General features: G+C 42.8%; 1 protein-coding gene across 1 annotated transcript; it reads right to left on the reverse strand.

Annotated features, from left to right (window-relative positions):
• Positions 1-265: 265 nt before the first annotated feature.
• LOC119494274 (glycerophosphocholine cholinephosphodiesterase ENPP6-like) lies at positions 266-15,700 on the reverse strand. The gene is made up of 8 exons (XM_037780033.1): positions 15,394-15,700; positions 10,950-11,129; positions 9,427-9,538; positions 7,657-7,798; positions 7,378-7,557; positions 3,126-3,263; positions 1,754-1,877; positions 266-874 (listed from the first exon to the last, which is right to left on the reverse strand). Exons 1-8 carry the CDS (start codon positions 15,677-15,679, stop codon positions 669-671), a joined length of 1,368 nt encoding a protein of 455 aa, XP_037635961.1. The 5' UTR covers positions 15,680-15,700; the 3' UTR covers positions 266-668.
• Positions 15,701-16,582: the final 882 nt, after the last annotated feature.

Consider the following 16,582-nt stretch of genomic DNA (forward strand, 5'->3'; position numbering starts at 1 on the left):
CTAAAGGCAAGCATACAGTCTAACAAATATAGAGGTCAAAGTTTCAAGGAAATTCCTATTTTCCCTGTAATTAGCTTCAAATTACCTAGTTCTTCTAACTTTGTAGAAAAGTATTAGGAAATTATTAGGAGAGTACCCTTTACCCTGAAATCAGAAACAGCTTTATTGGCCAAGTATGTGAACACATACAAGGAATTTGACCCTGGTCTATCTCTATAACAAACTGTAAAGCACCGGAAAGTCCTACTGACACGCTTTATCTCTAACTTTTACTTTTTCACTATGATTGACAACGAAAGGTTATCAAGAGAAATTACAGAAGGTAACAAAATTAACAATTTTTGCATTTAAGATGTGTACAACCTCAAATATGAATACATGTTGATCAGGCAAAGAGAGCTGGAGAAAGAAGAGAAAATGTGAGGAAGTCCGGTCTATTTAGGAAGTTGAGATGAGGTCCTGGAAAACTCTCCGGGCCCTTTCAGGCTTCGACTTCTTGGTCCTTAACAATGCTATAACTATTTCAAGGTGACATTTTCCAGCTTTCCAGCTGTTTCATTGCCTTTCCCTTACTTTTAGATGCATTAACCTGTACACGGTTTAATGTTCTGACTCTTTCTAGCAGATCCAAACCATCAGATGCCATAAGCACTGAACAGTTCAATACTTTAGTACCATAGTGCAAGCAGTATTCCTAACAAACCCATCCAGCAGAGGGCTGTGGGTCGGGATGGACCATCAGAGCCATTCAGGAAGTACTCTACCCGAGACCAGGACCCATTATTGGGCAAAGGCTTCACTCCCAGCGTCCAGCACATCACGTTATAGACGTCCACTGCTCGGATTGGAGCCGCCCGAACATTCCGCTTGAAGTCTGGGTGAAATGAAGTAAATAAAATTAGATCTGCACCTCAAATTAATATCTTGATTTTACAATTTACAATATTTAATTTCACCACAAACTACAGACCGAACTGAGAGAGCAGCAATACATGTCAGTTCACACTCTACCGTCTGCCTCAAAAAACACCCAGGACCCAGCCCAACTCGGGTTCTGGGTCACGTCTAGATTACTACAAACCCACCGTTAACGGTTAATAATCGGTTAACGGATAAAAAAAATATTCAAAATTAGCATCCCTACTTAGGCAACAAAACCACTTAGTTAGCTTGAGGAAAAGATCGCAGTTAAGTTTAAAGTAACTCCGGAAGTGCTGTAACTTAAGTACGAAAGTTACAAATAAATCAATGTTGACTTCTGGTTTCACACAGGACATGAACGGCGGTCTCCTGGGAAAAAGTCCTGTGTTTTTTGACACACTCATCCACCCCGACCTCCTCCCTACGCGGCATTGCCTGCTCTCTTTACTTCTCAGTTCACAAATACACAATAACAACTTGATTTTGTGCTGACCATCACGAAAATGTTTTAAATTTGTGTCCATGTACATGCATCAATTCACTAAATTTTATGACTATTTCACGAACTGCTGTGTGACCGGGCTGGTCTAACAGAGAACTCTCAGCTTTAAGTTTTACTCTCACTCTGTCATTGCATTTTAAAAGAACTGCATCAAATTTATGTAGATAGTTTGTTATTCTATGTTTATATTTTATATGTTAATCTATCTATCTATCTATCTATACTCGCATGGTACGGTCTGCTTTAGATACACAGTGGATTACAGGAGAAGGATGATGTTATATAACATAATGCCCAGATTTTACTATTAAAATATCACTCGTTTGTTACCAGGTCCTGTCGCCAAGAAAATGCCTCTCATGTCGAGGAACTCATTGTCGTAACCATGCCAACCGTTTTGCCATCCTGAGGCCTCCCCAGAGTCGTTTTTCCAATATGGGAGTTTTGCCTTGTTCTGGAGACACACAAACAAACAGACACACACACAACGGATTTAACAAAAGATAGAACAAAGTATGCAGTAAGGTTTTATTGGCTTTAACAACAATACCCAGCCAGCCACATGTGATCCAGAACAGCTACTAAATGGACCTTGAAGAGAGATTGTTCTGTCAACAGCTGTTTCCAAGGTCAAAAAAGGACTATCAAGCCTAAAGGTGCCCCGTGGAGTTGTCTTGTAAACAAACTGAAGTTACCGCGAAGCCGCGACCGGCTCTAGGTCGGCTTGGAAAGGGTCGGGGAGAAGGTGGGTCGCGGCTACGCGGCTGAGAGCTCTTTTTCCCAACATTTATAATGTGCTTAGAAACAAAACTCTGAATTTCCTTGACACGGCCTTAAGGGTGCTTTCACAAGCCATAGTCCGTTTGGCTAGTCCGAATCAGAGTGAAATTGATACTTTTGGTTTGTTCTCTATTTAGTCTGGTTCAGTTTCACAGTGCACAAATTAAAGCGGACCAAATACAATATAATTTGCTGAGGGCCGTGTATGAAGGAGCAGATCCTAAGTTGTTTCACTTTGACTCTACACTGATCTACTACTGTGCACACAGGTCCATTCTCCTCCAGTTTATCTCCAGTTACTTTATTTATCATATTCTGTACGTTCTCTTTGGCCCAGATGTCAAGCAAACATCGGACTTCTGCAGAGGTCCAAGTCAGTCCCCTCCCACTCTTGTTAACCTCTCGTTTACTGTGTACATCTCAGCAAAGACCACCTCTCGCAAGCGGTCTTGGACTGGTTGTTTTGGTCCGCACAAGTGTACTTAGTAGTACTAGTAGAGTAATTACTGCCAACTGCCCGAACGAACCGCACCAGGGGATGAACCGCACCAGAGTTTGATTAAAACCGACCAAATGTTGGCTTGTGAAAGCACCCTAGTTAACATGGATGAAAAGTCCCTGAGGTACTCAAAATCATGGAAAGGTTAAACATCTATCAGTTAGTTCAGCAACTGAGCAAACGTAATTTGTTGATGAGGACCAAATGTCTGAATGAAATTGGTGAAACAAGTGTGAAGCTGAGATATACAGTATGATGTATACTGACACATCTTCGTCCCAATATGCGGCACCCTGAGCTTGTGTTCATTCATATCTTTGAATCCCCTTCAGATGCAGTTGCTCTGATTAAAAAATTGAACAGCAGGTGAAGAGAAGTAAACATTGTCCTAGTGAATATGTTGATACAAGTGAAGTTACTTACCTCGATGATAAACCAGCCTGGCTCAGCCACCAGCGTCAGGGGGGGAACAAACTTCCCTCCTTTGAAATGGAAACGTTCAGGGATCTCCTGTCTGCCATAGACACGCATGTTGGGGACCTGGGACAATGCGGCATACACCTGGAATAACACACAAACAAAGAAGTAGTTTTACTAACTAGTGTCTCTTGCTGGTTGGTTGAGGCAGATGGCCGCCCATCCAGAGCCGGGTTCTGCCCGAGGTTTCTACCTGCTAAAGAGGAGTTTTTCCTTGCCATTATCGCATAAGAATGCATGCTTATGGGGGATCTCTTGTTGGGTCTCTAAATTATACAGTACGGTCTAGACCTGCTCTATATGAAAAGTGTCTCAAGATAACTTCTGTTATGATTTGACGCTATATAAAAACAAGGCAGAAGTGAGCATGGACAGGGAAGTTGTAGTACCGCCGTTTGGCCACTACGAAAGTTGGGATCGACGACCGGCGCACTTCCTGGGGGCTTGGTAAAACCATGAAAGGCACAGAGTGGAATGGTGAAACCATATCCTGAAAGCAGACTAACTCCTGCACAGACAAACTTTAACTACCGGCTCAGCAGGGCAAGGATGACCGTCTCAAGGGAAGATGGCGGTGTTTGATGAAGAGATATAATTGCCACATGTAGGACATCAACACCACCATCACAGCCTTCTGCGTGCTTCAAATATTTGGTGAATTAAACAAGGAGCAATATGATGAAGACTTCGATGTTCATCATAAAGTGGCTGAATGGAATCCCCTTCATGCAAACACCACAACAGATGCCTTGTGTTGTTATTTTTCCCAACCCAATCCTTAACTGTAATACAGTTGAACTGTAGTAAGAGAGAGTGAGACAAAATACTGGTTAATGACTGCAGTATGTTCTTAATCAAATCAACGAATGATTCTAAACATGTAAACTGCTTGTAAATAAATTGAACAGTATTCCATCCATCTGCAACCGCTTATCCCGTTAGGGGTCGCGGGGGGGGGGGGGGGGGGGGGGGCTGGAGCCGATCCCAGCCGACATTGGCGGGGTACACCCTGGACAGGTCGCCAGTCCATCACAGGGCTGACACATAGAGACAGACAACCATTCACCCTCACATTCACACCTACGGGCAATTTAGAGTCAACAATTAACCTAACCTGCATGTCTTTGGACTGTGGGAGGAAACCGGAGTACCCGGAGAAAACCCATGCTAACACGGGGAGAACATGCAAACTCCACACAGAAGGGCCGCAAGCCGGATTTGAACCTGCGACCCTCTAGCTGTGAGGCGCCAGTGCTAACCACTGCACCACCGTGCAGCCTAATTGAACAGTATTTCTATATGTAGATAAATTGCGCAGTATTCTTTATGTAAACAGTATTCTTTAGAGTGCTGACGGGATGACGTATTTTTGTAGGCCAACCAGGAAGTTAGCATCTCCCTGGTTCCTTCGACAAAAACCCGATGGGATTTTTCCACTGAGTTTTGGATTATTGCAGAAAATCAGCTCTGTGGGCAAACACATGTTTATCATACTTGCACATTTGTTCAGTAAGATAATCTTCACGAATGAACACCACTTTTATGATTTTTGAAGTGTGAATGCAATCACCAGAAGTAAAAAGCTAACGTTATAAACAAACTAAACCGCGGTCGCATGAACGTGAGTATACACAACGAGGCTGTAAAGGAGGACGAGTCGGCGTGATGCCCCGCTGCCACGCGCCCCATGCAGCCCCGACCCTCGCTCAGACCCACAGCGGGATACGGTGGCGTGCAGCTGCATACCGGAAGTGGATCCCGGTATGAATGACAGACTGCTGTACGGGTCCTTCAGGGCTGCTACAGCAACCTAACTGCTGCGTTAGCTAACACTAGTAGCTACAGCTCAATAAACAGGCCTAAATAAAAGGATTTGTTTTGTTATGCGTTTAAAAGTAGTTCTGCCCAATCTGCACAATCTTATTTCAACCAATTACTTTTTTTTATATTTTGATCTCCCTCTTGCCTCTCAAAATAAAAAAAAGAGAAGGAGCAACCTCGTCTGTCTCTCTGGACCAGACGCCACTGGTGGTTACCGTTAGCAACATTTTCTCTCCATCTCTGAAACGTGTTGTACGACTCTCTTTTTGACTGACTTTACTGTAATACAGCTAACTATAGGCAGCCAAAGATTTATACACACTCAATTTGTATGTACAACACTGACGCTGGTCACGAGCCCGCTGGCCACCAGTCCGCGGGCCACCATCCCGCGGACGGCTGGCTACTTAGCTAGCTTGTTAATTCCGCAATGCTTTCATGCAATACTCGTTACAGCAGCAGGCTGGTGACCAGCAGAAGCACTGGGTATAACGGTCCCTCTGCCTCACTCCTCGCCGCTAGGAGACTACTTCAGCGGGAGGGGAGCAGGCGTTAGCCAGCTAGCTGGTCAGTATCCGGACAAGCTAGCTAGCTAGCTCCTCTCCTCACATTAGTCTGTCAGCGGTGTAGGGCTCTGCTAATCTGGTCCCTTTGGTTTATGTTAACTTTCTCAACCAACACTTGTGGTCCCGCAGAGTGAGTGACTGAACATATTGAGAGAAACTAGAATTTTCTTCAGCCATTGTTTAAAAAAAAACAAGCCAATAAAACTTGCTAACCAGCGTTAACTAACGTGTTCAGAGAATTATTCTGCCTCCACTAAACGCTCTGCCCACAAAATACATCATCATGTTTACTAGCAGAAAAGGGGTCTAAATGTGAATAAATTGTGCAGTATTCTTTCTGTAAAGAAAATGTAGGCTAATTTAAAGCTTGTGATAGGATGGAGATGGGCTTGATTCCCGTGTATGGTAAACGGACTGAGCAGCATTGGGCAGTGGCTCTGCAGCTCTGAGCAGTTCTCTGAAGGTTAGTGGTTCTTCATGGGCAGTGTAGTTCAGGGGAGGCCCCGGGTAATAGTGAGGAGCTGGTTGTAGGTGTGAGGGTGTGTGATGCTGGGACGAAGACGCCATGACATCGACAACACGTTATATGTCTCTTGGCGTTCCTCCCTCTGTGCCTGTTGCCGGCACTCCTCTATCTCCATTTGTGATTTCACCCAGGCATCAAGACCGTTTTTCTCTTGCTGTTGACACAGCTGCTCTGCTTGCTTGAATTCATGTCCATAAAGGCACCCATCATGCTGCTCACATCAGTCTCTGCCTTCCTCGTCCTTCTATTGTCTGTTACTCTAGGGCTACAGTCGGAGGTCTCTGTGTGTCTCCCATCTGAAGTGTCTGTCAGCATAAAAGTATGAAAGCAAACTAGAAATTAACTAAGGCTACAAAATAGCATTGTCAGTGGTATAAAATACTTTTCCTCTTCCTTCCTGCTTCGAAGATTTGTCACAACAATCACAGATAACCAGACATTATGTGTGGATCTTAGATGAATCATCATCAGTATCTCTGTCAGCATAGCAGTCAGAGATAGGGCCCCTGCTTCTGTCAAAATCTAACTAGGCTACATAAGAACTACGTTATGGATAGCTTGCCCACTGATAGTAACTACAGTATATAAATTATATCCCATGTTAATGTAAATGTTAACTTATTGATAGCTGTCAGTTTCAAGCGGTTTCACGTCATTCAGATGCAGAGAGACAGTGAAAAAAGGAAAATAATAATAATAAGAAGAAAGACTTAGAAGATCAATACTGAACAGTATTCACACAATTAAAATACAAACCTGAAAATAGTATAACTGTAATATGTGACCTTTAATCTAACTAGATAGCAGCTCGCTACCTACATTTGCGTCTCCACTGGCTTGTGGGATGTACGCGAACATAGAAGAACGCAAGCTACTGCAACTCAGGCAGGCAGACGAGAAAGGTTAAGAAATGGTATGTTCCACTTCAGGGTTGTCTGAAATCATACCGTTACAAGGTTTTTCCAGGCATGAATATGGGAATTATATTGTAATATTTATGATTACAGGTAAGGAGGATATATAAATGTGTCCAAGTCTTAATTAGGGGGTCAGATCCCCCCGATCCTCCCCGTAATTCGAACCCTGGACCAACCAGTCACTAGAGCGGAAACAAGAGCGTGAGCCTTCACTGGCTTCTCAGCCATGAACAATGCCAGTCCCGGCTCTCTACTGTGGTGAACACTTACTTCAAACTCTTCATGAATCACTTTTACTATCACTATTATTGACTTTCTTAATCACAAGAGCATCATTGCAGAGCATAAAATACAGATTCTGGCCTCACCTCTTGGTACTTGTTATCTTTGGGCCACAGACTGACCACGGCTCCTCTGTCCATCATCTTGGCAATGGCTGACATGCTGACATACTTGTCCAGCTCTATGACCTTCTCCATCCACTGGAGCTTTGTCATACCATGGTCTGAAAATAGCATAATGTTCAGCTGGTTCACCATGTTTTTCTCCTGCAAGGATATCACAAGCAACAGAAACAAAATAAAGTACACGACAGGAAAAGCAGTAGTGGCAGTAATGGTAATAACAATAGTAGTGATATTACTAACTTTGATTTTGCTGTTGAGTGTCTGCAGAGCGAGATCCAGCTGTAGCACAGCTGTTCTGATCTGATGAGAGTCTGGACCGAAGTGATGGCCCTCTACATCTATTTTCTCATAATATATTGCAGCCATGCCCGCTTCGCCTGACCTACACACAGACACACACACATATATACACACACTCTTTTAGGTATCTGCTGCTACCATTGTTGTCATTCTCTAAATAGTTACACCATTGTAAAATCACATTGTCAATGTCGCATGAAACCATGGACGAACGAAATGTCTGTCTGTCCTTCGATTTTCTCGACCAGCGTTCGTCCGATCGACTTCACACTCGGCGGGTGTATTGTTGAGGATCCAAGGAAGTGTCGAGTGTGAGCTCTTGAGATCTATGGGACATATAGTAGTGCGTTATATATGGTGCCTTCAAATGAAACTTGTGAGCTTGTGTTTTACAACATGGGAAGTCGTGTGCACGATATGCGCGGCGTTCAAGTGGTTAAGTCGTGAAGAACACCGCTGCTAAGCAACGGCAATATTAACGCTACTCTCGGCATAACAATTTATCAAGCTAGCAAGCGGGTAACATAATGCAGGAAAAGCAAAGTCATAATGACAGAGGAGAAAGATGTGGCCGCTGGGAATATCAAATTTTTTTTCAGACTTATTATAAAATTACGAACAAAAACAATATACGAAATTACAATGTATTAACTTATCATTACTGTACCTAAAAATGAACTTCCATTGACTCCACCATTTTCTGAAGACGTCAGCAAACACGTCACAAGTCGTGAACTCGGATATTTCAGAAACATTCCACTACTGAGGTCGTGAATACGACATGAGGGGGGTGTTCATATGGGCCCAACTCGTAAACGCGGTAAACACGGTAAACACGGTAAACACGGTAAACACGACCACATTTGAAGGCACCAGTACACACTGTGTAGTGTTTTAAGAGGGGACCCTTATTAACTATTACACCGCCGAACTGCATGCTGGGTACAGCTCGCTCTCCGTCGCTCGCTACAGTACATTCAAGAACAGAGACCAGAAAGACTGGAGATCTACTGGACATTTTTATTATTAATTTTCTCAACAACCGTTCATCCGATCAACTTCACACTTGGCGGGTGTATTGATATGGACCAAAGGAAGTGCAGTGTCCAGTGTGAAGTTGTTTGGATAAGCGGTTCTCGAGAAGGCTACAAGCAGCACTATCAGAGGCCAAGAAATCGGTCTGTTTTGAACGGGCATTGCGCTAGTAAAAATATATCAAAACCATTTCACATGTCAACAGCAATATGGTCTGATGACATCTAGGTTTATATGAAGCAGGTCCACTTTTAGTCATAATTTTTGGAAACCTTTGTGATTTTAACGGTTAAATGATTATTTTGTGAACACAGAAATAAAACTATAGCTCCTATGAATAAAACTACAAACGTGGCAGCGCGGGTACTCATGTTAACGGTACTTGGTTTCGTCCATATCCATAAACTTCACCAACATTCTCTTTTTAAATCATTTTACAACATCGTAGCTGTAATCACTGCCGTCTAGAAACCTGTACAGCGGTCAGTCCTCTCTGTCCTGCTGTTATTACAGACATGTCGGAACTAACCGCAATCCCTTGACTCGCTCATGGACCGCCTTATTCTGCTTTTTCTCAGCTCAAAACTTAGTGTTTACTTTCATAGAAGTCAAGTATTAAATTGACAGCTCTTTTCCATGTAAGCCATGGATCACAGCACATCATTGTGTTGTTACCTCAGGACATTGAGAGCATTCACTATCGAGTCTGTGAGGTTTTTCTCTGATGGGTTGTAGACGTATTCCTCACAGAATGATGGACGGACACCCAGAATCTCCACCTCGCAGCCTGAAGACACATACACTTGAGATTACTGCATTATTTACAGACAGTTTTTTAGTATACTTAACATTGCAAATAGTAGCACACACATTTGGGTTTACTAGGTCTGTCCGACAGTCTCTTGTCCAAGTGTGGACACTTGGGTAAAGACATACATACAGATCTGATATACAACCACAAAGTTGATCAACGATCTTTGGTTTAAGATGTTCTGGTACCAAGTACACTTATGAGTCACCCTTGGCTTGAACATGGTGTTTGTTATGGCCCATCCATGGCTAGCACAGAAGTCCAATAACAAAGCACCACTCAGGTTCAGATCGGGCAGGCCATTCCTCCCAATCACCCCCCTTCAGGTTTATTACTGATATTATTCGGTCAAAAATCTTATTGTTGGTTAAAGGGACTGTTTGTAAGAATCAGAAATGCTTGTTAACGGCGACACCTGTGGCCGTTAAGTCAACGAAAGTCAGCGTCGGGCTCGCGCTTGTGCTCGCTCTACATAGACATGAACGAGCATCGCTCAAAACAGTGAGGCGACACACGTCAGCTAAAACCACAATATCACTCTATATTTCACCTGCTTGGCAGTAATGTTAGCTGACCAGACGGAGGTCTCTCCATGAATCAATGCTGATACTGTGTTTTCTTTTCCTGTTTCAGCCTCCCGACCGCGGTCGGAGGGAACAGGGGAGACACCGGAGTTTTGGTTGGAGACGATAACGTTTCTCTCTGCGGAGCCTCGTCACTTCACAAGACACGGGAAACCTCTGTTGGTCTGGAGGAGCTGCAGCAGTTATTTCTGCACAAACGTCCGCTGTACATTCACTAGATATTCTCAGAGCTAAACTAACTCTTCTGCAGTGTGTAGTGTGCGCGCATTGCACGAGCGCGGCGTGTGAGTGAAGGCAGGCAGGCAGAGGAGCAGAGGAGCAGAGACTCCGATCCTGGAGACCAAAGCTACGGTCTCCCCCGCGTCCTCCGACCGCGGCCAACACTGTTTAACAGATGGGCTTCACTAGATACAACTTTGCTGTTTTGGTGCTTCCGTGTAGTTTGTGTTGGAGTCTTGTCACACGCGAGCCAAATGGGACACCGACCCGGATTGATTTATACGTGTAAGAAGTTACAAACAGTCCCTTTAATGGTTAAGCGGGTTAATTATTAACATCCCTAGTGTGAGAACAAACCAAGTCGTTCCACGGTCTGTGTAGACAGCTGTATTCATGAAAATAGGAATGTATAGGTTCTGTCAGAAGAGCAGGAGATGCACAATAAAAAAAATGCAGCTGAAACGCATTCTGCGTAGACAAGCCATCAAATAGTCAGTCAATTTGTCTTTGCAGTTTACAAAAATGCCACCCATACATGCAGACAACTTCAGTTTAATGTTCAGGTTAACAATGTGTGTGCTCACCAGGCCAGTAGTACATGAAAACCTTCTTTCCCAGTTTCTGCAGGGTGACCCATAGCGGCTCTGATCCATCCCACCAGAGAGGCAATCGACTGTCACTGTTGGTCCCGATCAGAAACTCTTTGTTGGAGGCTTCTTCCCACATGTAGTTTCCAGTCATCTGATGAATGTCACAGTTACGGCCTGACGAAAGTCAACATAAAGGACAAAAAATAAGCATAGTCTGAGTATCCAAAGCCTGATATTATTCCTCTGTGCCATACATTTCCATTGTTGTCCAAAAAACTATTAAAACCACATCAGTTATCCACACTTTTGCACTGGGTGACATGTTCCTTCATTACCATGAAGTGTAGTCTTTCAAGAAATGACTCAGCTTTTATCAGAAATCAAACTGCATGTGAGGTGTTTTCAAAGCTTCTTCAGTAGGAACCAATGTCCATGAAGCTGCCACAGACACGGGAAGGGAAGTCAGAAAGTAACATATTATTGGTTTTGATCTAAAGCAGTAGTAGTAAATTCAGGCTAAAGCAAAAAAAGAGTCATTATCAAGCAGGACTGGCTGGCACAGGGATAAGGGGAGGTGTCAATGAACTGTGTGTGCGTGTGCGTGTATGTCTCCAGCCAGTGATTCTTTCAACAGGAAAATGTGCTCTATCAAAACACACACATCAGCACATCATCAGGGGGCTGGCTCCAAAACTCACATCTCATTGGCCAGAATGGGCTGTTAGGGCTTAGTAAGAAAGGGGACTGCAACACAAAGGCCCTGTTCAGACCTGGCATTAACATGCGTCCTGCTGACATTAGGATGCGTCTCCACATGTGTCTCCAGTGGCCACTTCGGATCAGATCTCACTTTTCCGCTCTATATGCAAGTAAACACGTAGTAAACACATGACGTTGTAATGTAATATTACAAAAAATAAAAGGTTATTGTACTGGGGACCTCCGCGCCGCCGACACCGCTGCCTTTGTCAGACAACAGTGGGGGTACAGAAGCTTCAGAGAGCCGGGGAGGAGGGCAAGTAATCACCAACTGGCCATTTTACAGTCTGCACTGAGTTGAAGTTTGTTTGAAGTTGGTGTTGATCAGCTGGACTAGCGTCAGTACAGCATATCTGTTTACATCAGTGGTTCTGAGTCAGAGTGAGGTGGAATATACAGTAGATCAGAATTCATAGACTGTCAGCCAATTACATCTCTGGTCTCATCGCCCCTGAAACAGCTGAGCCAATCACGGTGGAGCATAACAACGACTCATCCAAAGCCACATGTGCCAGAAAAATTGAAAAAAGGGCCTGACCCACAGAATTAATGAGCCTCAGTCAGTAACAAGACAGCGCCGACATAAACAGAGTTACAGTACAACCGACCGGTCTGAGGGTAGAAGTGCGTGTGGTACGTTTTTTAGCAGCCTGATGTCATTTGCATGTGATTGAATTAAAGTAAACACAGTTGATGTGTAATGGCTTTATCTATCTTAATCTGTCCTGCTGCTTTCAGATGGCTGCAGGGATCTCACCACTGTAACTGGAGAGCGGTTCGTGTGTGTGTGTGTGTGTGTGTGTGTGAATGCAGGGACTTGCATAAGGCCGGACTAAAGTTGCCCGAGCAACAGCCCATTTGCTCTCTTTGGCTGAGCTGCCCCTCTGGAGGGACAAAAAGGTTGCATCTCTACTGTTGTCATTGCATACTGTAAATACGAGTAGCCCTCAATTATTACAGTTAGACCAAAATAAATCACCATATCATCCAAACTTGTATTAGTTTTTGATAATAGGCATGCATCCAGGTGGAAAATAACAAGTGAGTGGTGAAGCAAGAGAGATCCCCCATTGACTGTTGGATGGACATAAATAGAGAGACCCTCAGCTGTTGGACTACAGCTGTTCTTGGGTACTAAATTTATATGTATATCTGCCAGTCAGACAAGGTGTGGGACTCAGGACATGGTGAAGTTAATACCCCTTTTTGCATTATTTTGTTGTCTCTACTCTTCTTTTAAACCCCATGTTACTTGAAAAGAATAGTTTGTTGAGTAAGAGTTGATATAGTTTTTGGACAAATTGATCTACAGCTTTAGCATTAATGAAAATAACAGAAGAAATTACAACAACAATAGAAAGTAAGAAATAAACAGTAGGAGTATTTATCGATTTTAAAGCATTGTAATACTGTAGATCATAACATCTTAATTTCTAAATGATTACATATTGTATGGTGTGAGAGGAGTAGTTCTGAACTGGTTAAGCAGCTATTTAGACAAGGCTAAAGTAATCATGGCTCACATACCCACAGCAATATAAATATCCATAAAGACATTCCCTTGAAAACTAGTGAAATTATTATTATTAGATATATCATTGCCTACGGGCAAATAAAATAAAACACTGCAATTGGTTTCCACACACACGGAGCTTCGGGTGTTACAAGGCCCCGCCATCCCAGCTGGCAATTTTACACATAGCTACTACTGTAGATGACATGATGTGCTTGCATCTTCTATTTTTGTATTTCCACTGTAGTGCTCTGATTCTGCAGACATTCACCACACAATCTGAAAGTGACGTCATAAAGACAAAGACTTTATCATACCCAGCTCACACATGACTGTACAACCGCTGTTACCACACAGCGTCTGGCAGCTTGAAGAGTAATAACTACTGATAGTGATGATAATATGAGCCTAACAGTGACTGTGACTATGTGTAAACTAACAACAACTCAAAGGTTTACTCCACGTTTTACCTATGAATGATGCTTTATTACATCATCATGTCAAACTTTTCAGTCAAACTCACTATCAGTGTCACATGTATTCACTCAGAAACATCAACTCTTACACACGTCACTTATCTACTCTCTAGCATACAGAATATATAGCTACTGTACTGTATGGTAAAGCTACTCAGAGACAAAGTACAAATCAATGGTGAATAAAAAAAACATGCATTACAGTAAGTATCAGTGCATGTTTCAAATTCATGACTCACACACTCCTGTTATCTTTATACTTGTACGCACAAAAACAAACTATGTGCTTAATCCATTACTCATTATACAGCCTAGCTTCAAGTAAAACAATCAACTAGTGGACCATCTGCACAGGCTATAAATGTGCACAGAGACAGTGTGCAATAAATGTTAAACAACTGGTATAGTAGGGACAGTATATAAACACACAGATATACGACAGTAGGCTATAAAACAATAGCTCTGGTGTCCAGACAAACAAACGACATAACATCATCAAGAACACAGAAAGGATTTAAATCCTCACATGGCAGGCCACCAACGAGCAAAGAACAGAGAAGCCACAGACACAGACAGACACAGACACAGACACAGACACAGACAGGGCTCCATAGCCGACCCAGAGATTTAAGGTACTGTAGGGGAGACCGGGAGCAATCGTAACATGCAATTTTGGTTTGGATGATTTCATAACTCAAAAACCTCTTGAGCTATTTGGATACAATTGTTACATAGGTAACTTGTATTTGTGTTCTACTTGTTTTTACAGTCATCAAATGTTTTACAAGCAATGTTAAAGTCACAATATTAATTGAAACACTAGAAGTCAAATGTTACATCTGCGCCCAACATGCATAACAGCATATGGGGTCAATTGAAACAATACAAGTAATACCTTCATATAAAGGACCAACAAAAAACTACCAAGAATATACGTAAGGGATAATACTGTAGAAGTTCAAGACCTTTATTTGTCCCAGAGGGGCAATTGGTTTTGCCGCAGTAGCAAACAACAACAACAATAACATCTCATCACAATAAGACAATATACCCATACTGTACATCCCCACATACTAAAACACTGAAAAAAGGTGAAACCTTGAAGTAAAAAAATGTTAAAAGAGTTACAATATTACCATATAAGATAATGTCAAGAACATGCATGGGAGGATGTGCTGATACTACCTTTACTTTACCGAGTTGAGCAGTGAAATGGCCGAGGGTATGAAAGAGAATTTATATCGGTTAGTTTTGACTAATGGTTGTCTGAGAGAGGAACCAGAGGACAGAAAGTTAAATTGTCCTGAGATTATGAATTCTGCTTTCTTTATGAGCTGTTTGATGTACACCTCAGACAGACATTTCTGCTGAGTGCTGATGATTTTGTCTTGGCAGAAAAACTTTGATAAGTATGAGACATCAGTTTGTCCTTAGGCAGGCAGAGAGGGATCATCACAGACCATAGACAGATAGACAGATAGACAGATAGACAGACAGATAGATAGACAGACAGACAGACAGACAGACGGATAAATAGATAGATAGATAGATAGATAGATAGATAGATAGACAGATAAATAGATAGATAGACAGATAAATAGATAGATAGACAGATAAATAGATAGATAGATAGATTACCTGTCATTAATGAGTAGTAATAGATGTATAGATGTATAGATGTATAGCTTACCTGTCATCAGTGAGTAGTAGTTGGGGTATGATAAACTGGGGAAGTCTGGAGTCATGTAATCGACCTTCACTCCGTTGTCCACGAGCTCGCGGAACCCGGGCAGCGCGTGCAGGTCATCCATGTAGTCATAGCGGAAACCATCGATCAGGAACACGAGCAGAGGACGAGGACGAGCTGCGAGACACTGATGTCCTCCTGTCCCCAGCAGCAGCAACAGCAGCAGCAGCAGGCGGCAGACAGCGGGTGTGTGTCTCTGTCTCATGGACATGCTGGTCCGTGGTTTCATCCTGCAAATGATCAGACCACTGGTCGGGAACCAGTCCGACTCTCTGCGGTGGGAGGGGTTACAGCCTGGCCTCAGCCAGTAGGATACTACTAACTACTACTCTCCTTGCACCCCCATGTTAAAAAACACGGCGCTGAAGGGCCCTCTTGGACGCGGTCGTGTTTGGAGGGTAGCCCGCAAATTCTGAAATCTCATCTGAGATCTGCAAAAATTTGCAAAACTCTCGCTGCCTGATGACCTAACCCAGGGGTCAGCAACCTTTACTATCAAAAGAGACATTTTAGGCAAAAAACTAAACAAAAATCTGTCTGGAGCCGCAAAACATTTGAGCATTGTGATGAAGGTAACACAGTTTATAGTCTAAGTGTATAGTACAGGGGTGCACACACTTTTTCAGCATGCGAGCTACTTATAAAATGACCAAGTCAAAATGATCTACCTACTATAAAAATGTAAAACATATATTTATTTATAAATATATTGAGTATTCTTTATATGTACAATATATGTTGGTGTACCTTGCATAACTGCATGAACCCATATTGTACAATATAACTCTGTACATTTTTTGTCATTACCTTACTCTGATGACTTGCACTGAATGGAATCAGCCAGGGATGCATAGTCCGGACAGTAGCTGCTGATAGCCAGCCTCAAGCACACTTCCAAATGATCATCAGTCAAGGTGGAACGGTATTTGGACTTAATAATCTTCATGTGGGAAAAGGCTGACTCGCATAAATAAGTGGAGCCGAATAATGCAGTGAAGGAGGTAGCACATTTCCTCATGTTGAGGTACTTTTCCTCTGTGAGTAAGTTCCAGAACTGTCCATGAGCCCTGGACTTAAGCTGAATGTCAGCTTGTAGTGTCAAAATCTCATCCTCCACTCCAGATGAGTTCAG

The sequence above is a fragment of the Sebastes umbrosus genome, chromosome 9, assembly GCF_015220745.1.
Source record: "Sebastes umbrosus isolate fSebUmb1 chromosome 9, fSebUmb1.pri, whole genome shotgun sequence".
Classification (NCBI taxonomy): Eukaryota; Metazoa; Chordata; class Actinopteri; order Perciformes; family Sebastidae; genus Sebastes; species Sebastes umbrosus.